General features: G+C 46.2%; 1 protein-coding gene across 1 annotated transcript in view; it reads right to left on the bottom strand.

The window, feature by feature from the left end:
- The window catches only part of LOC132824332 (lysosomal acid phosphatase-like), a 52,573-nt gene that overhangs the window by 13,856 nt on the left and 11,224 nt on the right, over window positions 1–27,493 (bottom strand). Inside the window, exons 2-6 of the mRNA XM_060838680.1 lie at window positions 17,239–17,334; window positions 15,784–15,870; window positions 10,280–10,432; window positions 9,903–10,001; window positions 7,952–8,047 (exon numbers count right to left, since the gene is read on the bottom strand). Of these exons, the coding sequence (XP_060694663.1) occupies window positions 7,952–8,047; window positions 9,903–10,001; window positions 10,280–10,432; window positions 15,784–15,870; window positions 17,239–17,334 (531 nt within the window). The remainder of the gene's footprint in view (window positions 1–7,951; window positions 8,048–9,902; window positions 10,002–10,279; window positions 10,433–15,783; window positions 15,871–17,238; window positions 17,335–27,493) is intronic.

Genomic DNA, 27,493 nt, shown 5'->3' with positions numbered 1-27,493 from the left:
TAGGGAGGCTGTGAAGAAGATAGCACTGACAGGGAATACTTGTGGACACAGAGATAGGCTCAAGTGTGTATACTTCAACACAAGAAGTATCAGAAATAAAGGTGGGTGAACTTAAGGCGTGGATCGGTACTTGGGATTACAATGTTGTGGCCATCACAGAAACGTGGATAGAAGAGGGACAGGAATGGTTGTTGGAGGTTCCTGGTTACAGATGTTTCAGTAAGATTAGGGAGGGTGGTAAAAAAAAGGAGGGGGTATGGTGTTGCTAATTAGAAATGGTATAATGGCTGCAGAAAGGCAGTTCGAGGGGGATCTGCTGAAGTCAGAAATAGGAAAGGAGCAGTCACCTTGTTGGGTGTTTACTATAGGCCCCCCAATAGCAGCAGAGATGTAGACAAACAGATTGGGAAACAGATTTTGGAAAGGTGCAGAAGCCACAGGGTCATAGCCACGGGCAATTTCAACTTCCCAAATATTGATTGGAAGCTCTTTAGATCAAGTAGATTGGACGGGGTGGTGTTTGTGCAGTGTGTCCAGGATGCTTTTCTAACTCAGTATGTAGATTGTCCGACCAGAGGGGAGGCCATATTGGATTTGGTACACGGTAACGAACCGGGACAAGTGATGGGCTTGTTAGTTGGTGAGCATTTTGGTGATGGTGACCACAATTCTGTGACTTTCACCTTGGTTATGGAGAGAGATAGGTGCGTGCAACAGGGTAGGTTTTACAATTGGGGGAAGGGTAAATACGATGCTGTAAGACAGGATCTGAGGAGCATAAGTTGGGAGCATAGGCTGTCAGGGAAAGATGTCATTGAAATGTGGAACTTTTTCAAGGAACAGATACGACGTGTCCTTGATATGTATGTACCTGTCAGGCAGGAAAGAGATGGTCGTGTGAGGGAATCTTGGTTGACGAGGGAGGCTGAATGTCTCCTAAGGAGGAAGGAGGAGGCTTACATAAGGTTGAGGAAACAAGGTTCAGACAGAGCATTGGAGGGATACAGGATAGCCAGGAGGGAGCTGAAGAAAGGGATTAGGAGAGCTAAGAGAGGGCATGAAAAATCTTTGGCGGGTGGGATCAAGGATAACCCCAAGGCCTTTCATGCGTATGTGAGAAACATGAGAATGACGAGAACGAGGGTAGGTCCGATCAAGGACAGCAGTGGGAGATTGTGTATTGAGTCGGAAGAGATAGGAGAGGTCTTGAATGAATACTTTTCTTCAGTATTTACAAATGAGAGGGACCGTATTGTTGAAGAGGAGAGTGTGAAACGGACTGGTAAGGTAGAAGAGATACTTGTTAGGAAGGAAGATGTGTTGGGCATTTTGAAAAACTTGAGGATAGACAAGTCCCCCGGGCCTGACGGGATATATCCTAGGATTGTGTGGGAATCAAGAGAGGAAATTGCAGAGCCGTTGGCAATGATCTTTTCATCTTCATTGTCAACGGGGGTGGTACCAGGGGACTGGAGAGTGGCGAGTGTTGTGCCCCTGTTCAAAAAAGGGAATAGGGATAACCCCGGGAATTACAGGCCAGTTAGTCTTACTTCAGTGGTAGGTTAAATAATCGACTGAGACAAGGTGGGGGGAGGGGAAATGAGGAAACTAGAGAAATCGGAGTTCATCCCTTGTGGTTGGAGGGCTCCCAGGCAGAAGATGAGGCACTCTTCCTCCAACTGTCGTGTTGTTATGTTCTGGCGATGGAGGAGTCCAAGGACCTGCATGTCCTTGGTGGAGTGGGAGGGAGAGTTAAAGTGTTGAGCCACGGGGTGGTTGGGTTGGTTGGTCCGGGCGTCCCAGAGGTGTTCCCTGAAGCGTTCCGCAAGTAGGCGGCCCGTCTCCCCAATATAGAGGAGTAATCGACTGAGACAAGGTGGGGGGAGGGGAAATGAGGAAACTGGAGAAATCGGAGTTCATCCCTTGTGGTTGGAGGGTTCCCAGGCAGAAGATGAGGCGCTCTTCCTCCAACCGTCGTGTTGTTATGTTCTGGCAATGAAGGAGTCCAAGGACCTGCATGTCCTTGGTGGAGTGGGAGGAAGAGTTAGTGTTGAGCCATGGGTGGATGTAGTGTACATGGATCTCTCCACGCTTCCAGCTCACTGCCCTTATTCCTGATGAAGGGCTTTTGCCCGAAATGTCGATTTCGCTGCTCGTTGGATGCTGCCTGAACTGCTGTGCTCTTCCAGCACCACTGATCCAGAATCTGGTTTCCAGCATCTGCAGTCAATGTTTTTACCTCATGGATTTTAGTAAGGCATTTGATAAGGTTCTCCATGGTAGGCTTATGCAGAAAGTCAGGAGGCATGGGATAGTGGGAAATTTGGCCAGTTGGATAGAGAACTGGCTGACCGGTCGAAGTCAGAGAGTGGTGGTAGATGGTAAATATTCAGCCTGGAGCCCCGTTACGAGTGGAGTTCCGCAGGGATCAGTTCTGGGTCCTCTGCTGTTTGTAATTTTTATTAATGACTTGGAAGAGGAAGTCGAAGGGTGGGTCAGTAAATTTGCAGACGATACGATGATAGGTGGAGTTGTGGATAGTGAGGAGGGCTGTTGCCAGCTGCAAAGGGACTTAGATATGATGCAGAGCTGGGCTGAGGAGTGGCAGATGGAAGTCAACCCTGTCAAGTGTGAGGTTTTCCATTTTGGAAGGACAAATAAGAATGCGGAATACAGGGTTAACGGTAGGGTTCTTAATAAGGTGGAGGAGCAGAGGGATCTTGGGGTCTATGTTCATAGCTCTTTGAAAGTTGCCACTCAGGTGGATAGTGCTTGGAAGAAGGCCGATGGTGTATTAGCGTTCATTAGCAGAGGGATTGAATTCAAGAGTCGTGAGGTGATGTTGCAGCTGTACAGGACCTTGGTAAGGCCACATTTGGAGTACTGTGTGCAGTTCTGGTCGTCTCACTTTAGGAAAGATGTGGAAGCTTTGGAGAGGGTGCAGAGGAGATTTACCAGGATGTTGCCTGGAATGGAGAATAGGTCGTACGAGGATAGGTGGAGAGTGCTAGGTCTTTTCTCATTGGAACGGCGAAGGATGAGGGGTGACTTGATAGAGATTTATAAGATGATCAGGGGAATAGGTAGAGTAGACAGTCAGAGACTTTTTCCCCAGGTACAACAGAATGTTACAAAGGGGCATAAATTTGAGGTGAAGGGTGGAAGGTATAGCGGGGGGATGTCAGGGTAGTTTCTTTACCCAGAGAGTTGTGGGGTCATGGAATGCGCTGCCCGAGGGAGTGGCTGAGTCAGAATCATTGGTGACCTTTAAGCGGCAATTGGATAGGTACATGGATAGGTGCTTAAGCTAGGACAAATGTTCGGCACAACATCGTGGGCCGAAGGGCATGTTCTGTGCTGTATTGTTCTATGTTCAGAGCCGACTGCATATAAAACCCATCTGAGTATTATCAAAGTCAAAACAGTGGAGCAGACAATGACTTCAGCATTGAGAAATGTGCATGTAGTTTAATTCATATGTTTGTGATAATTTTGCATACTGGGAGACCTGTCAGCCTTTGAAAAATAAAGAGATTGTGGAATTAGAAGTAGATAAATGGTCTTCTTAGCAGCAGCTACTTCAGCATAGACAAGGATAAAGAATGGGAAGTCTTGCTCTCTCTCACACACACACACACACACACACACACACACACACACACACACACACACACACACACACAATCTCAAGTCAATCCCCAGTGATGAAGCAATTTCAAACAATCACTCACTGAGAGCTCAAGGCAATCTACAAACTTCCACTGTTGCTAAACGATTGAACCAATTGTTAAATTGTCCAAACTAGGGTCATTTGTGCAACTCATGGAATCCAAGAACATGAAACTACAACTGCCTTTACCTTCCGGTCAATATATAGACCACCCCACCCACTATCTTTTAAGCACAAAGTAAAGTGGTAGTGAACAGGATGCTCTATAAGGACGTGGTATTCTTTGTGAGCAGGATCGAGGGTCTCCTGTTGTGAGTTCCCTGCCTGGTGCTAAGGTATGGGACAACGTGACCAGCTTCAAGTAATATTGAAGCAGGAGGAGTAGGGTCCAGTTGTTGTGGTCCATGGTGAGACCAGCAGCAAAGGCAAGAGTCCTGTTTGGGGAAAATCAGAAATTAGGAACAAAATTAAAAAATAGAACTGCAAGGATTATCATCTCTGAATTATTACCACGTGCAAACTGGAATAGAGATAAGAAAATCAGGGAAGTAGACACATGGTGCAAGAAAGGAAGGCTCCATTTCAGGGGCATTGGCATCGATATGGGGTAAGGAAGGAACCCTACTGTCAGGATGGGCTCCACCTCAAACAATCTTGCACCAGCAGCCCAGTGAAAAGGTGGTTCAACTGTATTCACTAGAGTTCAGAAGAATGAAAGGGGATCTGATTAAAATGTATATAATTCTAACAGGACTGGGCAGACTAGATGCAGGGAGGATGTTTCTTCTGGCTGGGGAGTTGAAAACCAAGAACATCGAGCTAAATGGAGTAAGACAACTCATTGGCCAGTTCCCAGGAGAGTGCACACACCCTGGAAAGGCCACCTACATCTGGTTTGGAACAATTGCTTAGCAACATCTAAATCTGAACCAATCTCAATAAATTTCTGGTCACCCGGTTCTCGTAGAGTCAGAGTTGTACAGCAGGGAGACAGGCCCTTCAGCCCAAACTGGTCCATACCGACCAAAATGTCCATCCACGCTAACCCCATTTCCCTGCACTTGGCCCATACCCTCCTAAACCTTTCCTACCCAGATATTTGTACAGATACCTTTTAAATGTTGTTAATGTACCCGCCTCAACTGCTTCTGCTGTCAGCTCATTCCATATGCATACTACCCTCTGTAAACATGTTGCCCCTCAGGTTCCCTTTTATTCTTTCCCCTCTAACCTTAAACTGATGCCCTCTAGTCCTCAATTCCCCAACCCTGGGAAAAAGACTGAGTGCATTCACCCTATCCATGCCTCATGTTATCTTATACACTTCTATAAGATCCCCCCTCAGAAGTCCTAGCTTGTCCGACCTCTCCCTATGACTCACAGTCCCTTGAGTCCAGGCAACACCCTTGTACATTTCTTCTGCATTCTTTCCAGTCTAATAACATCCTTCCTACTGCAAGGTGACCAAAACTGAACACAGTACCCGAAGTGCGGCCTCACCAACGCCCTGTACAACTGCAATATAACTTCCCCACACATATACTCAATGTCCTGACTGATGAAGGGCAGTGTGTCAGAAACCTTCTTCACTGCCCTGTCTATCTGTCTCTCCACTTTCAGAGAACCGTGCACCTGAACTCCAAGGTCCCTCTGTCCCACTACACTCCTTAAGGCCCTACCATTCACCACGAAACTCCTACCTTGATTTGACTTTCCAAAATGCAACACCTCACACTTATCTATATAAAATCTATTTGCCAATTCGTGGCCCACTTCCCCAGCTGATCAAGGTCCTACTGCAATTTCTGATAACCTTCTTCACTGTCCACAATACTGCCTATTCCTGTATCATTTGCAAACTTACTAATCATTCTCATCTAAATCATTGATGTAGATAACAAATAGCAATGGGCCCAGCACCGATACCGGAGGTACACCACTAGTCCCAGGCCTCTAATCTGATAAACATCCTCCCACTATTACCCTACCATTCCTTTGAGGAGATATCATAAATGCAACAGGATAACTCCTATAAAGTTAATTGCTTCTTTTGAAACTGATGCACAACGAGCCCGCAAAGATAATGTAGAAGAAAAGTCACAGAGTGCAAGGTCAAGAAATTGGATCACAAGGAGGCGTAAATAGACAAATTTTAATCCCCTCCCCTTTCTCTCACACTTCAATGTTCATGTCATCAGGAACCATCCATGTGAGAACACATACTATAGTCACTTGACGGAAACCAGCTTGTGTTAAAAAAAATACAATACTGACATGAGGCTGCTCTCAGAATGTTAGACAGTTTGGGAGACAGAGAGCAAAGAGAGAAGAGATCCCACCCTACAAAGGAAGAATCCTGTCCAGAATCCATTCCGAGGCAGAAAACTAGTATGCAGTCAGAGTAGATAATAAGGAAGGCATTTATTGTTAAAGAAATAGAATACAAAAGTTGGGAATTGTTGCTGTAACTCCCCTTACTCAAGTTGCAGTGGAGACAGTTCAGAAGTTATTCACTAGATTAATTCCAGACATAAAGCCTATACTTTAGAGGTATGAGAGGAAATATAATGGAGGTATATAAGATGCTGAGGAGTGACAAGTCGGCATTGATAGGTTTCTTCATTTATAGCAATCTAGACTGAGAATGCATAGTTTTAGGATAAGGGGTAGCAGATATAAAATATAAAGAAGGAAAGAATTACTTCTCTCAAAAGGGCCATGAATCTGTGGAATTCGCTATCCCAGAGTGCAATGGATGCTGGGACATGAAGAAAATCTGCGGAGTTTGACAGGTTTTTAATTAATGGGTTGAAGGGTTGTGGAGGCCAGATGGGAAAGCAGAACTGAGGCTGAGATGGTTGAATTAAATGGCAGAGCAGAACTCAAGGAGATGTATTGCCTACTCTTGCTCTTTGTTCTTATATTTTATGTTAAAAATCACAACACCAGGTTATAGTCCAACAGGTTTATTTGGAAGCTTTGGCTTTCGGAGCGACGCTCCTTCATCAGGTAGCAGTGATCCGAAAGCTAGTGCTTCCAAATAAACCTGTTGGACTGTAACGTGGTGTTGTGTGACTTTTAACTTTGCCCACCCCAGTCCAACACCAGCACCTCCCCATCATGGCTTATATTTTATAGCAGGACGATCCTTCTGTCTGTAGATTTTGAGAGGCAAAAACAATGACTGCAGATGCTGGAAACCAGATTCTGGCTTAGAGTGGTGCAGGAAAAGCACAGCAGTTCAGGCAGCATCCGAGGAGCAGGGAAATCAATGTTTCAGGCAAAAGCCCTTCATCAGGAACTGCTGTGCTTTTCCAGCACCACTCTAATCCAGAATGTAGATTTTGAGAACTCAGTCAGATGTTCACTTCAGGGGCTGAACTGCATCTCCAATCTGCAAAGCTCTTCCAAGTAGGAAGTCTCTGAATTTATCCTCAGAAAATATCAACCACCATTACTGTCACTGAACCAAAATGATCAGACCTGTAACACCTCCAGTTTTCACCTCAAAAGATAATAACAAGAGTAACTTTTTGAACTTGACAAGGTACACGCAGTCTCTTCTGTAATCATCTAGACGTGTGCATTTCTGCTGTACGAGTGGGCACTGTTGAGATTTCATTTGAGGTTGAGAAATAAACACAAGTTCTTTCTTTTAAGCTAATGAGTAAAGCCATTTTGTGTCTGTTCTTGAGGTCACAGCACTCAAAGGTTGAAACCTTCTTTGAAGCACACCGTGTTGCAGTTAGATTGAAGTGAAGTAAGAAACTAGGGGAACCATCATATATCATCCTTAAACTGCCTGGAGCAGGCCATACATTCCTTCTCTCAAATGTATGGCCACAGTCACTTGGTTGCTCTTGGGATCTTTCTGTCTACAAATTATCTGCAGCATTTCCAACATTAGAGCAGTGGAAACAAACCAAACACACTTTCAGTGGCTACAGAACATTTCAGCACATTTTGAAGTTGTGAAAAGCACTAAAATATATACATATTCTGGTTTCGATTATGGGTTAAAGGTGACAGCCAGTCAGAATTTACATTAACTCCATTCACTCTCTACTCTTAAATCCATGTGATGAGAAGTCTGATATGCGGTCAGACTGAAACTACAGGTCGAGGTAAACCACGAGAGTGGGAAGTGTGGTGCAATTATCACTCTGAAGGGAAGGCATTTGTGCACATGTACACAAGCCTCTGTGTATGTTACATCGCATGCTCAACCTCCACCCCTGCCATATCCAGTTTGCAATCCCACGAAACAACTCTGTTACTCACCTCACAGAACAGAGCATCATAAATCATCCACAGATTAAACAGTGTCAGGTTCGCTAAGGGAGTTCCAGTGTTTTTAGCCAGCGCCTTCAGGAATTCCTACATCAGCAACCAGTAAACAGTACATATTACATCAAAACATCCAGGTTAATGGGCATAAGAATGTGGTTGACATTGGAGAGAGGGGGTCTCTTCAATAATCACCATTATAGTCTCAGAGAGAGAGGGTCTCTGCAATTATCACCATTACTGCTCATCAGAGAAGGGTCTCTGTAAAAGTTATTGTTACAGTCCCAGAGCGCAGGTCTCTGCAGTCATTATTGTTACAGTCCCAGAGGGAGGATCTCCATGATAATCACTATTACAGTTCCAGAGGGAAGGTCTCTGTGATACTCACTGTTCATAGAATTCCTACAGCGTGGAGCTAGGCCATTTGGTCAGTCAAGTTCACACTGACCCTCCAAAGAGCATCCCACCCAGACCAGCCCCTTACCCTATCCCTGTAACTCTGCATTCCCCATAGCTAATCCACCTGACCTACACATCCCTGGACGCTATGGGCAACATAGCACAGCCAATCCACCTGCACATTTTTGGGCTGAGAGAGAAAACTGGAGCACCTGGAAGAAACCCACTCAGACACAGGAATAATGTGAAAACTACACACAGACAGTCCCCAAGGGTAGAATCAAACCAGATTCCTTCTTGTAACACTCACCAGTGGGCTACCACGCCGCCGCACTATTATACTAATGGATGGACTGTCTCTGCAGGATTCTCCATTGCACAGACCCAGGGAGATGGTCTCTGCCATATTCGTCATTACAACACCCCTAGAGGGAAGATCTGTGATAATCACCAGAGGGAAGGTCTCTCTGATAATCACCAGAGGGAAGGTCTCTCTGATAATCACTTTTGTAGTGCCAGATAGAAGCTCACTGCAGTAATCAACACTGCAGCCCAAGGGGAGGGTCTGTGATAATTATTATTACAGCCCTTAAGTGTCAAGGATAACTGCACAATAACCACTGTTACAATCCCAGAGGCAGGGTATTATTGTTACAACCTCTTCAGAGGGATGGTCACTATGGTAATCACCATTACAGTCCTTGAGTTTAGGATGAAGAGTCTCTGCAGTAATCACCATTACAGTCCTTCAGGGAGGTCTCTGCGACAATTTCCATTACAGTCCCCTCTGCAGTCATTACCATTACAGTCCCTCAGGGAAGGTCTCTCTGGTCATTACTGTTCCAGTCCCATGAAGAGGATTACAGTCACTTCAGAGGGTGGATTTTGACTGTCATTACCATTACCATCCCACAGGGAAGGGTACAGTCCCTTCAGAGGGGGTGTCTCTCTGCTAATCACTGTTACAGACCCAAAGACATGGCCTCTGCAGTAATCAATGTTACAGTCCGAGGGACAGGGTACATATGATAATCATCTTTAAAGATCCCCCAGAGGGAAGGTTTGTGCAATAATCACTACTCTAGTCTGAGATGAAACGTCTTTATGATGCTCACGGTCATAGTCTAGGATGCAAAGTCCCTGCATTAAGACAGAGAGAGAGAGACAGACACAGAGAGAGAGAGAGAGAGACAGACAGAGACTTCCTGTAGTAATTTCCATTAGAGCCTCAGAGGGAGGGTCTCTGCGGTAATCACCATTACAGCTCAGAGATAGGCTTTCTCAGATAATCACTATAACAGTAACAGAGGCAGGGTCCCTGCAATAATCTCCGATTATCACCACGAAAGGAAAACAGGAAATACTGTAAATAATTAGCAAGTTTGGGAGCTTCTGGAAACAGATAAATGAGAAGCACAAGTCTGAAAGTGGTGAGTTAAAGACAGAGAAGAAGAATGAAGCAAATAGGGAAGAGGCAGTGTGTCAGTAAGTGGTTGACAGAACAGAGATGAGACAGACTCATTTGTTATCTATGCTTAACACTCACCCGGTTGTCTTGCATGGTCTTCTTGTATTCCCAACAATTCTTCGTCTCATTCTGCAACTGCTCAAAGCGAGGGCAGTTTCTCAATGGGTACAGCAGCAACTGAAATGATTAACATTGGTTCAGTTCCAGTGTTGGGGTTAATATCCACCCCTTCCCCCCAGAGACCCAGTGCCAGGGTCATCAACCACCCCCTCCTCTTTGCTTACAGAGCCAGTGCTATGGATTCCCAACCCCAGGGTCCAAACCTCCATCCTCCTCTCACCCCAGCCCTCTCCCCATGGGCTCAGTGAGGGGGCTAGCTCCCCACCCTCCTCTCACCTCAGCCCACGCCATAGGGACACCGGTTGCCTTTTAGCCAAGGTATTTGGGATACTTGCCCAGTCATCCATCGTTGGCACTGTATGCACAGGGATTGGCTGCCAAGTAAGATTGGTACGGAAGACTTGTTGTCCATGTGGAGGGTAGAAGCCAGCCAGATCCGCCTCAGCACTCATCAGAGTCCGGTCAATATCTGTACTCCGAACATAAATCTATAGCAGAGAGCACACTTTGTACTTGTAGGAACATAAAAGAGCCCATCAAGGCTTGTTGAGAACAACCATAGCAACCCACCTTCTGACCCAATCCTAGTTGGACATTCGCAGAAGAACCACACCTGATTTTTTTTGTTTTGGACTCAGTCTATTTACAGTCAGACTGATAGAGATATACAGCATGGAAACAGACCCTTCGGTCCAACCTGTCCATGCCGACCAGATATCCTAACCCAATCTAGTCCCACCTGCCAGCACCCGGCCCATATCCCTCCAAACCCTTCCTATTCATAAATCCATCCAAATGCCTCTTAAATGTTGCAATTGTACCAGCCTCCACCACATCCTCTGGCAGCTCATTCCATACATACACCACCATCTGCATGAAAAATTTCCTCCTTAGGTCTCTTTTATACCTTTCCCCTCTCACCCTAAACCTATGTCCTCTAGTTCTGGACTCCCTGACCCCAGGGAAAATTCTTTGTCTATTTATCCGATCCATGCCCCTCATAATTTTGTAAACCTCTATAAAGTCACCCCTCAGCCTCTGACGCTCCAGGGAAAACAGCTCCAGCCTGTTCAGCCTCTCCCTGTAGCTCAGATCCTCCAACCCAGTCAAACCAAGATACGTATTCCACAATATTACAAATATTCAGTCAGACAGCATCACTTGACTCAGCCTCTTGTTGCGAACCTATTCCTAAAATCATAGGCGTTTGCAGCATGGAAAGTTGCCATTCAGCCCAAGTTAATTGTGGTTTTAAGTCTGTCCAAGAGAAAGGCTGCAGTAGTGAGTACAGTGGATTCTTTCTTGATTATGTGTTTTTGGAGATAAGTCTCTTGATTAAAGTTAAAATATAAGCCATAGCTATTAATTTAACCTGGGACAGTGTTTGTAGACGGTGTTTTTTCTGGATCTGGAGATTGTGAAGGAGCAAAAATGACCTTTGCAGTGATATGTACTTCTTGTCAGATGTGGGAGTTTAAAGAGAGTTTAAGGGTTACTGCAGGTTATATCTGCCATAAATGCGAATCTTATCAGATCGAGTGGATCGGTTGGGGAGACAGATAGAAGCGATGAGGAATTTGCAACAGCAACAGTATGTGATGGATGGCAGTTATAGGAAGGGGGGAAAATCTCAGATACAGTCACAGAGATGGGTTAACTCCAGGAAGGGTAAGAGAGGGAGGGAGCTAGTGCAGGAGTCATTTGTGTGGAAATATTCACTTCAAACAGGTATGCTGTTTTGGAAAATGTAGGGGGTGATGGGTTCTCAGGGGAACATAGCACGAACAGCCAAGTTTCTGGTATTGAGACTGGCTCTAATGCAACGAAGGATATGTCGGCTTCCAAGAGATCAATTGTGTTAGGGGATTCTGTAGTCAGAGGTACAGACAGACGTTTCTGTGGCCAGCAGAGAAAAATCAGAATGGTGTGTTGTTTCCCTGGCGCCAGGATCAAGATGTCTCAGAGAGGGTGCAGAATGTTCTCACGGGGGAGAAGGGCCAGCAGGAGATCATTGTCCACATTGGACCCGATGATATAGGAAGAGAAAAGGTTGAGATTCTAAAGGGAGATTACAAAGGGTTAGGCAGAAATTTAAAAAGGAGGTCCTCAAGGGTAATAATATCTGGATTACTCCCAGTGCTATGAGCTAGTGAGGGCAGGAATAGGAGGATAGAGCAGATGAATGCATGGCTGGGGAGCTGGTGTATGGGAGAAGGATTCACATTTTTGGATCATTGTAATCTCTTTTGGGGTAGAAGTGACCTGTACAAGAAGGACGGATTGTACCTAAATTGGAAGGGGACTAATATACTGGCAGGGAGATTAGCTACAACTGCTTGGGGGGCTTTAAACTAATAAGGTGGGTGGGGGGCGGGCAGGGAGATAGTGAGGGAAGAGATCGATCTGAGACGTGTACAGCTGAGAACAGAAGTGAGTCAAACAGTCAGGGCAGGCAGGGACAAGGTAGGACTAATAAATTAAACTGCATTTATTTCAATGCAAGGGGCCTAACAGGGAAGGCAGATGAGCTCAGGGCATGGTTAGGAACATGGGACTGGGATATCATAGCAATTACGGAAACATGGCTCAGGATTGGGCAGGACTGGCAGCTTAATGTTCCAGGATACAAATGCTACAGGAAGGACAGAAAGGGAGGCGAGAGAGGAGGGGGAGAGGGAGTGATATTTTTGATAAGAGATAGCATTACAGCTGTGCTGAGGGAGAATATTCCTGGAAATACATCCAGGAAAGTTATTTGGATGGAACTGAGAAATAAGAAAGGGATGATCACCTTATTGGGATTGTATTATAGACCCCCTAATAATCAGAGGGAAATTGAGAAACAAACTTGTAAGAAGATCTCAGCTATCTGTAAGAATAATAGGGTAGTTATGGTAGGGGATTTTCACTTTCCAGACATCGACTGGGACTGCCATAGTGTCAAAGGTTTAGATGGAGAGGAATTTCTTAAGTGTGTACATGACAATTTTCTGCTTCAGTATGTGGATGTACCTAACTTGACCTAGTCTTGGGAAATTAGGCAGGGCAGGTGACTGAGATGTCAGTAGGGGAGCACTTTGGGGCCAGCGACCATAATTCTATTCGTTTTAAAATAGTGATGGAAAAGGATAGACCAGATCTAAAAGTTGAAGTTCTAAATTGGAGAAAGGCCAATTTTGACGTTATTAGGCAAGAACTTTTGAAAGCTGATTGGAGGCAGATGTTCTCAGGTAAAGGGACGGCTGGAAAATGGGAAGCCTTCAGAAATGAGATAACAAGAATCCAGAGAAAGTATATTCCTGTCAGGGTGAAAGGGAAGGCTGGATGACTAAAGAAATTGAGGGTTTGGTTAAGAAAAAAAAGAAAGTATATGTCAGACATAGACAGGATAGATCGAGTGAATCCTTAGAAGAGTATAAAGAAAGTAGGAGTATCCTTAAGAGGGAAATCAGGAGGGCAAAACGGGGACATGAGATAGCTTTGGCAAATAGAATTAAGGAGAATCCAAAGAGTTTTTACAAATATATTAAGGACAAAAGGGTAACTAGGGAGAGAATAGGGCCCCTCAAAGATCAGCAAGGCAGCCTGTGTATGGAGCCACAGAAAATGGGGGAGATACTAAATGAATATTTTGCAACAGTATTCACTGTGGAAAAGGATATGGAAGATATAATTATTGGGAAATAGATGGTGACATCTTGCAAAATGTCCAGATTACAGAGGAGGAAGTGCTGGATGTCTTGAAATGGTTAAAAGTGGACAAATCACCAGAACCTGATCAGGTGTACCTGAGAACTCTGTGGGAAGCTAGAGAAGTGATTGCTGGGCCTCTTGCTGAGATATTTGTATCATTGATAGTCACAGGTGAGGTGCCGAAAGACTGGAGGTTGGCAAACGTGGTGCCTCTGTTTAAGAAGGGCGGTAAAGACAAGCCAGGGAACTATAGACCAGTGAGCCTAACCTCGGTGGTGGGCAAGTTGTTGGAGGGAATCCTGAGGAACAGGATGTACATGTATTTGGAAAGGCAAGGAATGATTTGGGATAGTCAGCATGGCTTTATGTGTGGGAAATCATGTCTCACAAACTTAATTGAGTTTTTTGCAGAAGTAACAAGGAAAATCGATGAGGGCAGAGCAGTAGATGTGATCTGTATGGACTTCAGTAAGGCATTCGACAAGGTTCCCCATGGGAGACTGATTAGTAAGGTTAGATCTCATGGAATACAGGGAGAACTAGCCATTTGGATACAGAACTGGCTCAAATGTAGAAGACAGAAGGTGATGGTGGAGGGTTGTTTTTCAGACTGGAGGCCTGTGACCAGTGGAGTGTCACAAGGATCAGTGCTGGGCCCACTACGTTTTGCCATTTACATAAATGATTTGGATGCGAGCATAAGAGGTACAGTTAGTAAGTTTGCAGATGACACCAAAATTGGAGGTGTAGTGGACAGCGAAGAGGGCTACCTCAGATTACAACAGGATCTGGACCAGATGGGCCATTGGGCTGAGAAATAGCAGATGGAGTTTAATTCAGATAATGTGAGGTGCTGCATTTTGGGAAAGCAAATCTTAACAGGATTCATACACTTAATGGGAAGGTCCTAGGGAGTGCTGCTGAACAAAGAGACCTTGGAGTGCAGGTTCATAGCTCCTTGAAAGTGGAGTTGCAGGTAGATAGGACAGCGAAGGCAGCGTTTGGTATGCTTTCCTTTATCGGTCAGAGTATTGAGTACAGGAGTTGGGAGGTCATGTTGCGGCTGTACAGGACATTGGTTAGGCCACTATTGGAATATTGCGTGCAATTCTGGTCTCCTTCCTATAAAGATGTTGCGAAACTTGAAAGTGTTCAGAAAAGATTTACAAGAATGTTGCCAGGGTTGTAGAATCTGAGCTACAGGGAGAGGCTGAACAGGCTGGGGCTGTTTTCCCTGGAACGTCGGAGACTGAGGGGTGACCTTATAGAGGTTTACAAAATTATGAGGGGCATGGATAGGATAAATAGACAAAGTCTTTTCCCTGGGATCAGGGAGTCCAGAATTAGAGGGCATAGGTTTAGAGTGAGAGAGGAAAGATATAAAAGGGACCTAAGGGGCAACTTTTTCACACAGAGGGTGGTACGTGTATGGAATGAGCTGCCAGAGGACGTGGTGGATGCTGGTACAATTGCAACATTTAAGAGGCATTTGGATGGGTATATGAATAGGAAGGGTTTGGAGGGATATGGGCCAGGTGCTGGCAGGTGGGACTAGATTGGGATGGGATATCTGGTCGGCCTGGACCAAAGGGTCTGTTTCCATGGTATACATCTCTATGACTCTGTCAATACTGGCCATCAAGCACCTATCTGCTTAATTCAATTTTTTTCCCACCTGGCCCCACCCTCTGGGATACTAGATGCTTTAGGTGATTATCTAAATGGTTCCAAAGTGAGGGTCCCTGTTCCTCCCACTCTTTTGGTCGGAGCGTTTGTACTATTAGATTGACGACATATTTGTAAATGGACTTGTTTATCACCTCACATTGCTATTTGCCAAAATGACCACAGCCAGCATCAGTGACAGTGTAATAACGTGTTGGAGTCAGCACAACTGAAGACCTGAGCATCAAGCACAAGTTACCAGTGGAACACAAGTGAGAAAAACTCAGCATGTGCCCTCTGTGGCACTCAATGTTGAGCTAACACCTCAGTTGACAGTGAATTGTTTAGCCTTCACTAAGCTCCTCACTTATTCAGTTGCTCACTGGAGACACACACACACGCACACACACACACACACACACACACACACACACACACACACACACCCCATCACTTACTCTCCTCCCACAATACCCCTCACCTCTTGTCGGTCGTACGAGGAGTTGAGGAAATCTTCATAACGTTTTCGCAGAAACTGGCCCAGCTCATACTGCTGCCTCATCCCAACCTAGAAAAGAGCAGCAGGAATCCCTGATCATTACTACTCAAGTCCAGGTAAAAACAATGCCTGCAGATGCTGGAAACCAGATTCTGGATCAGTGGTGCTGGAAGAGCACAGCAGTTCAGGCAGCATCCAAGAAGCAGCGAAATCGACGTTTCGAGCAAAAGCCCTTCATCAGGGATAAAGGCAGTGAGCCTGAAGCGTGGAGAGATAAGCTAGAGGAGGGTGGGGGTGGGGAGAGAGTAGCACAGAGTACAATAGGTGAGTGGGGGAGGGGATGAAGGAACGCCTCATCTTCCGCTTCGGAACACTTCATCCCCAGGGCATCAATGTGGACTTCAACAGTTTCCTCATTTCCCCTTCCCCCACCTCACCCGAGTTCCAAACTTCCAGCTCAGCACTGTCCCCATGACTTGTCCTACCTGCCTAGCTTCCTTTCCACCTATCCACTCCACCCTCTCCTCCCTGACCTATCACCTTCATCCCCTCCCCCACTCACCCATTGTACTCTATGCTACTTTCTCTCCACCCTTCAGGCTCACTGCCTTTCTTCCTGATGAAGGGCTTTTGCCTGAAACGTCGATTTTGCTGCCCTTTGGATGCTGTCTGAACTGCTGTGCTATTCCAGCACCACTGATCCATTACTGAAGACCAGCCAGCATCAGACATCAGCTCACAATCACAAGGATTCACCCCAACAGTAACCTTCTCCACCTCCAGTTTCAATCCAGCACACTGGAGGCCCGTTCCCTTCATAACTCAGTGACACCCAGAGCGGGGAGAAACACGAGGTCCCAGTGACCAGCCTGGTGGGAATGGGTCGACTCTTGTCGAGCAACGTGGGAATTACAAGGCAAAGCAAAGGAAGCCAGTTAGGGCTGTCCAGTCGGTTTTGCTTAGATATCGGGAGTCTGTATTGTGCTGGGGTGGGATGGGGGCGACTCGTCACATTGTATACTAACCCCCCGCCCAGCCTTTTATATTTGGAATGAGACTGGTGGAGGAATGGCAACCGTTTATGACAATTGCCTACACATGTGTCCATACCCTCAGAGGAGAGAGACAGACAGACAGAAAAGGTAGGGGCATGAGCTATTGGGGTGTGCTCAGTGTGGCATATACCTGTCCATCCTGATATTAAACTGAAGACGATTTATAGGAGCAAACACACCCAGTCCACGGATGTGATCTTACAGCTGAGAACAGGAATAAACACACCATGCTGATACAGAGATACCCATTCGAGTTCTTCCACATTGAGCCATGATGAGCAACATCCAGATTTCCCCAGTCTCTCACACAGCTTCACAGTGATCACAGAGTAGGCAGGAGAGACTGCAAGAGCCCACGAGTGTATGAGAGGGACCAACTGACCTGCGTAAGCTGGCCAAAGCCTTGTGGCCAGTCCTCCGGCTTATGAGGATCTGTTTTGAATGTTTGGATCGGAGATCGGTCTCCATGGCGATACACCTGGGAATATAAAATGCAGGTTACACTGGCTGCATTAAGAATTGAATTCTTCAGCAATTACTCTCAGAATCCAGGAAAAAGAGCAAGGCTTGGAAAGGAGTTGATGGAAGGAAAAGCAGGGAGAGGGGGGTCAGAAAGGTGGGAAAAAGAGATCTCCAATTCTTCATATACAGTGGGTGGAAATTTCTGCTTAATACCGTCTGCAATATCGGAATCTCGCAAAGTACAGTCTAGGGTTGGGAAGGACTGTCAGGGACAGGGAGAGCAACTTTTTCCTTAGTGTGATAATACAATGATTGAAGAGGTATACTTTGTCCTTTTTTGCCTTATGAACAAAGATTGAGACAGAGGTGTGCTGCAGGCTAATAAAGTAAACAGCTTTAGGTGCCTTCGGATTTTTTTTAAAATGTTGGAACAACAAAAGCAACATGAATGGGTGGACCCAGGGTTTGGGTTTAGCTTTCAACAGTTACTGTGATATTGCAGCTGGTTATCCAAGCTTTCACTCTGTTACAGCTAAAAGCTTGGGTCTTCTTCCTGCTGTCAGAATCGTATTCAAGATAATAAGTTTTCCTGAATTTGCGTTTTTGTGGGATGTTACTAGGTTGGAACATTTGCCGTTTACTAGTTCTATTATTCTATTAAACTTTCGAACTGGAGGCTTGTGTCCAGTGGTGTGCGGCAAGAATAGGTGCTGGGTCCACTGCTTTTCATCATGTACATAAATCATTTGGATGTGAAATAATTGAAATGGTTACTAAATTTGCAGATGAAACTGAAATTGGAGGTGGAGTTGATAGTGAAGAAGGTTATCTCATAGTATAATGGGATCTTGATCAGATGGGCCGAGGAGTGGCAGATGGAGTCTAATTTGGATAAATGCAAGGTGTTGCATTTTGGTGAGGCAAGTCAGGGCAGGAATCATATACTTAATGGTAAGGTCCTGGAGGAATGTTGCCAAACAATGAGACCTTGCAATGCATGTTCACAGTTTCTTGAAAGTGGAGTTGCAGGTAGACAGGGTGGTGAAGGTGGCATTTGGTATGCTTGCCTTTATTGGTCAGTGCAGATTTCTCCAGCTTCCTCATTTCCCCTCCCCCCACCTTATCGCAGTCCCAAACCCCAGATTCAGCATCACCTTCTTGATCTGCAATCTTCTTCCCAACCTCTCCGCCCCCACCTCTTCTCCGGTCTATCACCCTCACCCTCACCTCCTTCCACCTATCGTATTCCCAGCACTCCTCCCCCAAATTCCCTCCCCTCTACCTTTTAGCTCAGCCTGCTTGGCACACCAGCCTCATTCCTGAAGAAGGGCTCATGCCCGAAACGTCGATTCTCCTGCTCCTCGGATGCTGCCTAGCCTGCTGTTTTCCAGCACCACATTTTTCAACTTTATTGGTCAGTGCATTGAGTATAGGAGTTGGGATGACATGTTGCAGCTGCATGAGACATTGGCTGGGCCACTTTTGGAAAACTGCATTCAAATCTGGTCCCTTTGCTATAGGAAAACGTTGTTAAACTTGAAAGGGTTCAGATAAGATTTACAAGTATGTTGCTGGGGTTGGAGGGTTTTAGCTATATGGACAGACTGAATAGACTAGCTATTTTCCCTGGAGCGTTGAAGATTAAGGGGTGACCATATAGAGGTTTATAAAATGAGGGGCATGAATAGGGTGAGTAGCCAAGGTCTTTTTCCCAGAGGAGGGAGTCCTAAAGTACAATGCATAGATTTAAGGTTAGAGGGGAAAGATATAAAAGGGACCTAACGGGCAATTTTTTCACGCAGAGGATAGTGCATGTATGAAAGGAGCTGCCAGAGGAAGTGGTAGAAGTTGGTATAATTACAACATATGGATGGAGATATGGGGCTAGGGGGATAGTGCAGCCAAAATAACTTGTATAAGGAACAAGAGGATGGCCAGGGGGTGGCACAGTGGCTCAGTGGTTAGCACTGCTGTCTCACAACATCAGGGACCTGGGTTCAATTCCAGCCTCAGGCAACTGTCTGTGTGGAGTTTGCACTTTCTCCCCATGTCTGCATGGGTTTCCTCCAGGTGCTCTGGATTCCTCCCACATTCCAAAGATGCGCAGGTCAGGTGAATTAGCCATGCTAAATTGCCCATAGTGTTCAGGGATGTATAGGTTAGGTGCATTAGTCAGGGGAAATGTAGGGTAATGGGTCTGGGTGGGATACTCTTCAGAGGGGCAGTGGGGACTTGTTGGGCCAAAGGGCCTGTTTCCACACTGTAGGAATTCTAATTCTAATTCAAAAAGAGTGAGGGTAGGGTTGATCAGGGATAGTGGAGGGAACTTGCATCTGGAGGCAGAGGTGGTAGGGGAGGTCCTTAATGAATACTCTGCTTCAGTATTCACTACTGAGAGGGACCTTGACATTTCTGAAGACAACATGAAATAGTTGTCATTTCAACAGAGGAAGCAGTGCTGAGAATTTTGAAAATCATGAGGATAGATACATCCCCTGGACTAGACGGGATATACACACAGGAAGCAAGGGATAATACTACTGTACCTTTGCCAATGATCTTTGTGTCCTCACTGTGCACTGGAGTAGTACCAGATGATTGGGGGTTGGCAAACGTTATTCCCTTGTTCAAGATTGGGAACGGGGAAAATCATGCTGGAGATCAGAGTCTAGATTAGAGTGGTGCTGGAAAAGCACAGGTCAGGCAGCATTCGAGGAGCAGGAAAATTGATGTTTCAGGCAAAAGCCCTTCATCAGGAATGAGGCAGGAAGCCTCCGAGGTGGAGAGATAAATGGGAGGAGGGTGGGGCTGGGGAGAAGGTAGCTAAGAGTACAATAGGTGGATGGGGGTGGCGATGGAGGTGATAGGTCAGAGGGGAGGGTGGAGCGGATAGGTGGGAAGGGAGATTGGCAGGTAGGACAGGTCATGGGGACGGTGCTGAGCTGGAAGGTTGGAACTGGGGTAACTTAGGGGGAGGGGAAATGAGGAAAATGGTGAAGTCCACATTGATGACATGGAGTTGTAGTGTTCCGAGTAACCCTGGGAATTACAGACCTGTCAAGTCAGTGGTGGGCACAGTATTGGAGAGGATCCTGAGAGACAGGATTTATGATTATTTGGAAGAGCATAGCTTGATTAGATAGTCAGCATGGCATGGGGGGTGGGGGCGGCCATACCTCTCAAACTTTATCGACTTATTTGACGACATGACAAAACACAGTCAAAGGTAGAGATATACGCGTTTTAGCAAGGTGTTTGATAAGGTCCCCCATGTCAGACTCATTCAGAAAGTAAGGGGACATGGAATACAGGGAAATTTGGCTACCTGGATACAGAATTGGATGGTCCAGAAGACGGAGGGTGGTAGTAGATGGAAAGTATTCAGCTTGGAGCTAGGTGACCAGTAGTGTTCTGCAGGGATCTGTTCATAGAATCCCTACAGTGTGGAAACAGGCCATTTGACACAAATCCACAATGACCCTCTGAAGAGTAACCCACCCAAACCATTCCCTTAACCTTTTACTCTACATTTACCCCTGACTAATTCCATTGAGCCTACACATCGCTGAACACTAAGGGCAATTTAGCATGGTCTATTCACCTGACCTGCACATTTTTGGACTATGGGAGGAAACCATAGCACCCCGAGGAAACCAACAGAGACTCAGGGAGAACATGCTAACTCCACACAGTCACCCGAGGCTGGAATCAAACCCAGGTCCCTGGCTGTGAGGCAGCGGTGCTAACCACTGAGCCAGTGTACCAGTGGGACCTCTGCTCTTCATGATTTTCCTAAATGACTTGGATGAAGAAGTGAAAGGGTGGTTTAGTAAGTTTGCTGATGACACGAAGGTTGGTGGAGTTGTGGATGGTGTGGAGGGCTGTTGTAGGTTGCAATGCGACATTGACAGGATGCAGAGTTGGGCTGTGAAGTGGGAGATGGTGTTCAGCCTGGAAAAGTGTGAAGGTCAAATTTGATTACAGGAAACAAGGTTAAAGGCAGGATTCTTGGCAGTGTGAAGGAACAGAGCAATCTTGGGATCCACGTTCACAGATCCCTCAAAGTTGCCAGGGTTGTTAAGGCGGCATATGGTGTGTTGCCTTTCATTAGTAGGGGGATTCAGTTTAAGAGCCGTGAGGTTATGCTGCAGCTCAATATAGCCCTGGATAGACCACACTAGGAATAATGTATTCAGTTCTGGTCACCTCATTATAGGAAGGACGTGGAAGCTTCAGAGAGGGTTCTGAGGAGATTTACCAGAATGCTGCCTGGACTGGAGAGCATGTCTTAAGAAGAAAAGTTAAGGGAGTTAAGGCTTTTCTCATTGGAGCAAAGAAGGATGAGAGGTGACTTGATAGAGATGTACAAGGTGATGAGAGACATAGATAGACAGAGGCTTCTTTTTCCCAGGGTGGAAATGGCTATCTCAATGGGGCATAATTTTAAGGTGATTGGAAGAAGTTATAGGAGAGATGTCAGAGATAAGTTCTTTACAGAGAGAGTAGTGGGAATGTGGAATGCACTGCCAGTGGTAGTAGTAGAGTCAGAGACATTAGGGACATTTAAGCAACTCTTGGTAAGGCACATGGATGACAGCAAAATGAGGGTATGTAGGTTAGTTTTATCTTTGAGAAGGGTAAAAGATTGGCACAACATGGATGGCTGATGGACCTGTACTGTGCTGTACTGTCCTACATCCTACAAAGGCCTAAAAATATGACGGGAGAGGATTCGGGCCTGGGACCAGAGCCCAGGGCGGGCCTGGGACCAGAGCGGGCCTGGGACCAGAGCCCAGGGCGGGCCTGGGACCAGAGCCCAGGGCGGGCCTGGGACCAGAGCCCAGGGCGGGCCTGGGACCAGAGCCCAGGGCGGGCCTGGGACCAGAGCCCAGGGCGGGCCTGGGACCAGAGCCCAGGGCGGGCCTGGGACCAGAGCCCAGGGCGGGCCTGGGACCAGAGCCCAGGGCGGGCCTGGGACCAGAGCCCAGGGCGGGGCGGAGACTGAGGATCATTGAATGGTATGAGGGAGTCGGTGGAAACACGTGAGCACAGACACAAAGGTTTGAAAATCTTTTTTAAGCATTCACCATGGTATTATTCTACGTTATGATGTGTAGCAAATAAGTGCTTTGGCCACTTCAAATATTGGTGGAAAAGCGCAGCAGTTCAGGCAGCATCCAAGGAACAGGAGATTCGACATTTCGGGCATAAGCCCTTCTTCAGGAATGACATTCCTGAAGGGCTTATGCCCAAAACGTCGAATCTCCTGTTCCTTGGATGCTGCCTGAACTGCTGCACTTTTCCAGTAACACATTTTCAGCTCTGATCTCCAGCATTTGCAGACCTCACTTTCTCCACTTCAAATATTAGTCATATTTTTTGATTCGTGTGGAAACAGGATTTTTTCCTTTGGTTATTTTTTATCACTTTAAGACTACTGTCATTCTGTCAAATCACCAGTGAGCTCAACTGGAGCTTCTCAAACAGGACAAAAACCACAGTAGCAACAACTGATCATCATCTTACTGGATTATGTACAAGCAGCACAAAAGCAAATGACTACGGTTGTCACAAACTATTTTCCAATATTTCCATTTACCATTTTAACTCTACATTTTCCAGGGAAATTTGGGATGTAAATTAACACTGACCTCAGCAGCAGTGCCTAGAAATAAGTTGGAAAACTAGCATGACCCCTGACAACAGCAAAATAAACCACAAGATAGGCGCATCATAGATTCAGTACATTAAAATACAAGTGCTCTAGACCAACATTTACAAGTCATCAAAAAAAAATGAGTGCTGCTGAAACAGCAGTTTGTCAATACTTTTTGTCTTGCACATGTCAGGACATTTTCCAAGAAAGAAAAAAAAAGGGAAATCAACATTTATAAGATGAGAACATTTTAACTTGTTGGAAGGCATGTTCGGGTTGGTAGAGGCATTGCATGGAGAATGCACGAGTTAATGATCATTGACAGTTAACTGCCAGGCTTTGGCTTTGTCCTGAGACACAAACCAATAACCAGCTGTCACTACCTTTGTAGAGTTTAAACAGGTGCAGTGAGTGCACACGTTCTGTCTGTCTGCAGGGTTCTGTATATGGACAGAATGTAGCTTCCAGTATGTGCAAATACACAAGTTTGAGTGTCTGACTGATCAACTGAAATTGATCATCAGTGTGTGATGAATTACATTCAGCAGTATCTAGCAAATGTTGTCTAACTTCAGAAATGCATCCAATATCTGACACTCTGTTGTTAAGTTTTTAAGTGAGGGCTGACTAAATTTGGTCAGCACCTTGCTTGTTGCAAACAGCTTAAGGGATTTGTCCAATTCCTCCATATTTCTCAACTTGTTCTATCCCCCAGTCCCTAATGTCTGATATTTAACTCGCATCCAATCCAGAATCCCTCACAGCAATGCCCACTTCACTGCATTCCACTCCACTTCCCAGGTGCCTACCTGCCTGACAGTCAGTCACCCATTCAATCCAACTGGCTGCTGGGGAGGGAAAAAACCATTTAAAATCAATCCCTACCATGATACTCCAAGTAGCTCCAGGGAACCCAATCCTCCTAAACCACAAAACTCAGGACGTGCCTCATGGCTATTACTGCAGCCATTGTTCTGCTTCTATAGCTTTCTTAGGAAACGTTCTGAGAGGAATTGCTTCCAAATTTTCTCAGAGGCAGTAGTTTACAGAGGGAACAACATTATCACTACTTTCCACAGAGAACGAGGACTGCAGATGCTGGAGATCAGAGTCGAGGGTGTGGTGCTGGAAAAGCACAGCAGGTCAGGCAGCATTCAAGAAGGAGAAGAATCGACGTTTTGGGATTCCTGATGAAGGGCTTATACCAGAAATGTCGATTCTCCTGCTCCTCGAACGCTGCCTGTCCAGCATCACTACTTTCTATCACAAATAACAGACCCTTCCCTCCACAAATGGTCAACTCTGTGATGAGCAGTGAAATGTGTCACACACCAACACTCCATTCAGCTATCTCAAAATAAGATCACAAAAAGACAAGGGGACCAAATTAGTTCCACATGACTGTGGGGAGATCACACTGGATACAGATGGCTGCCAGGTCCTGCCTTGTACAAGGCTGTATGACAGCTCTACCCAAATCCGTTACCGGTGGAAAACCCCCCCGTTCCTATTTCTGTATCATTTCCTCAACCTGGCAAGGTCATCCTCTCAAATTGTGTGGTGCAGATGCTGGTCTCCGTGGTTCACGGGAGGTGCAGCAAGGGCGGGAGAGATTGAGTCTGTGTTTGGAGGGGCAGTGAGGGCGGGAGAGATTGGATTTGTGTTTGGAGGGGCAGTGAGGGCGGAAGAGATTGAGTCTGTGTTTGGAGGGGCAGTGAGGGCGGGAGAGATTGAGCCTGTGTTTGGAGGGGCAGTGAGGGCGGGAGAGATTGAGCCTGTGTTTGGAGGTGCAGCAAGGGCGGGAGAGATTGGATTTGTGTTTGGAGGGGCAGTGAGGGAGGGAGAGATTGAGCCTGTGTTTGGAGGGGCAGTGAGGGCGGGAGAGATTGAGCCTGTGTTTGGAGGGGCAGTGAGAGCGGGAGAGATTGAGCCTGTGTTTGGAGGGGCAGTGAGGGCGGGAGAGATTGGATTTGTGTTTGGAGGGGCAGTGAGGGAGGGAGAGATTGAGCCTGTGTTTGGAGGGGCAGTGAGGGAGGGAGAGATTGAGCCTGTGTTTGGAGGTGCAGCAAGGGCGGGAGAGATTGGATTTGTGTTTGGAGGGGCAGTGAGGGAGGGAGAGATTGAGCCTGTGTTTGGAGGGGCAGTGAGGGAGGGAGAGATTGAGCCTGTGTTTGGAGGTGCAGCAAGGGCGGGAGAGATTGGATTTGTGTTTGGAGGGGCAGTGAGGGAGGGAGAGATTGAGCCTATGTTTGGAGGGGCAGTGAGGGAGGGAGAGATTGAGCCTATGTTTGGAGGGGCAGTGAGGGAGGGAGAGATTGAGCCTATGTTTGGAGGGGCAGTGAGGGAGGGAGAGATTGAGCCTGTGTTTGGAGGGGCAGTGAGGGAGGGAGAGATTGAGCCTGTGTTTGGAGGGGCAGCTCTATCATTCCGAGACCTGCGGGTGTGCTCCAATCACTGCTCCATTGTCAGCTGTAGCTCTCAGCAACGGTCAGTTCTGACCTGTGCTTTAAAAAGCTCTCAGGAAAACCACATCAAGTTTCAACGCAACAACTGACAGCGCCCTTTCTTGCTCACAACTGAAGCTCTGAAAGGAAGTTCCAAAATGATAGATTTCTGAACCGCAGTGTCAGGGGTCAGTAAAAGAAAACTGTACGAGAGAGCCTGAGTCATGGTCAGGGGTCAGTGAGAGGCTTTGGTCAGTGGTCAGTGACACTGGACAATGATGCTCTTTTTGTGAACATACTTTTAATGCTGCACAACATATAATTGCTTCTCACCATTCAATCTGATGACCCAGCAGTTCCCCTTTATAAGCACTTCAAGTATTTATATAATATCCATCAGCTACGCATTCTTAATTACCATACAATTAAAAGATTTCTCCTTATCTAAACTCAATCAAGTGACATATTGCGTAGAGAGCTGTGTACAAGAAGCCGTGTATCGAGATCGAACATAGTACAGGCCCTCACAGCATAGTACAGGCCCTCACAGCATAGTACAGGCCCTCCAGCTCTCAATGTTGTGCCAATCATTCATGTGCCTATCTAAAAGTTACTTCAATATCCCTAACGTCTCTGACTCTACTACTACTGCTGGCAGTGCATTCCACACATCCACCACTCTGTGTCAAGAACCGACCTCTGACATCTCCTCGAAACCGTCCTTTGATCACCTTAAAATTATGCCCTCTCGTCAGAGAAGATAGAACATAGAACAATACAGCACAGAACAGGCCATTCGGCCCACAATGTTGTGCCGAACATTTGTCCTAGCTTAAGCACCTATCCATGTACCTATCCAATTGCCACTTAAAGATCACCAATGATTCTGACTCTGCCACTCCCACAGGCAGCGCATTCCATGCCCCCACCACTCTCTGGGTAAAGAACCTACCCCTGACATCCCCCCTATACCTTCCACCCTTCACCTTAAATTTATGCCCCCTTGTAACTCTGTTGTACCCGGGGAAAAAGTCTCTGACTGTCTACTCTATCTATTCCCCTAATCATCTTATAAACCTCTATCAAGTCACCCCTCATCCTTCGCAGTTCCTCGTACGACCTATTCTCCATTCCAGGCAACATCCTGGTAAATCTCCTCTGCACCCTCTCCAAAGCTTCCACATCTTTCCTAAAGTGAGGCGACCAGAACTGCACACAGTACTCCAAATGTGGCCTTACCAAGGTCCTGTACAGCTGCAACATCACCTCACGACTCTTGAATTCAATCCCTCTGCTAATGAACGCTAATAAACCATAGGCCTTCTTACAAGCACTATCCACCTGAGTGGCAACTTTCAAAGAGCTATGAACATAGACCCCAAGATCCCCCTGCTCCTCCACCTTACTAAGAACCCTAAGCATTCTTATTTGTCCTTCCAAAATGGACAACCTCACACTTGACAGGGTTGACTTCCATCTGCCACTCCTCAGCCCAGCTCTGCATCATATCTAAGTCCCTTTGCAGCTGACAACAGCCCTCCTCACTATCCACAACTCCACCTATCTTTGTATCGTCTGCAAATTTACTGATCCACTCTTGGACTCCTTCTTCCAAGTCATTAATAAAAATTACAAACAGCAGAGGACCCAGAACTGATCCCTGCGGAACTCCACTTGTAACTGGGCTCCAGGCTGAATATTTACCATCTACCACCACTCTCTGACTTCGACCGGTTAGCCAGTTCCCTATCCAACTGGCCAAATTTCCCACTATGCCATGCCTCCTGACATTCTGCATAAGCCTACCATGGGGAACCTTATCAAATGCCTTACTAAAATCCATGTACACTACATCCACTGCTCTACCCTCATCCACATGCTTGGTCACCCCCTCAAAGAATTCAATAAGACTTGTAAGGCAAGACCTACCCCTCACAAATCCGTGCTGGCTGTCCCTAATCAAGCAGTGTCTTTCCAGATACTCATAAATCCTATCCTTCCGTACCCTTTCCATTACTTTGCCTACCACTGAAGTAAGACTAACTGGCCTGTAATTCCCGGAGTTATCCCTATTT

Source organism: Hemiscyllium ocellatum, chromosome 18, assembly GCF_020745735.1.
Source record: "Hemiscyllium ocellatum isolate sHemOce1 chromosome 18, sHemOce1.pat.X.cur, whole genome shotgun sequence".
In the NCBI taxonomy this organism is placed as follows: Eukaryota; Metazoa; Chordata; class Chondrichthyes; order Orectolobiformes; family Hemiscylliidae; genus Hemiscyllium; species Hemiscyllium ocellatum.
This window is presented reverse-complemented; position numbering and strand designations above follow the sequence as displayed.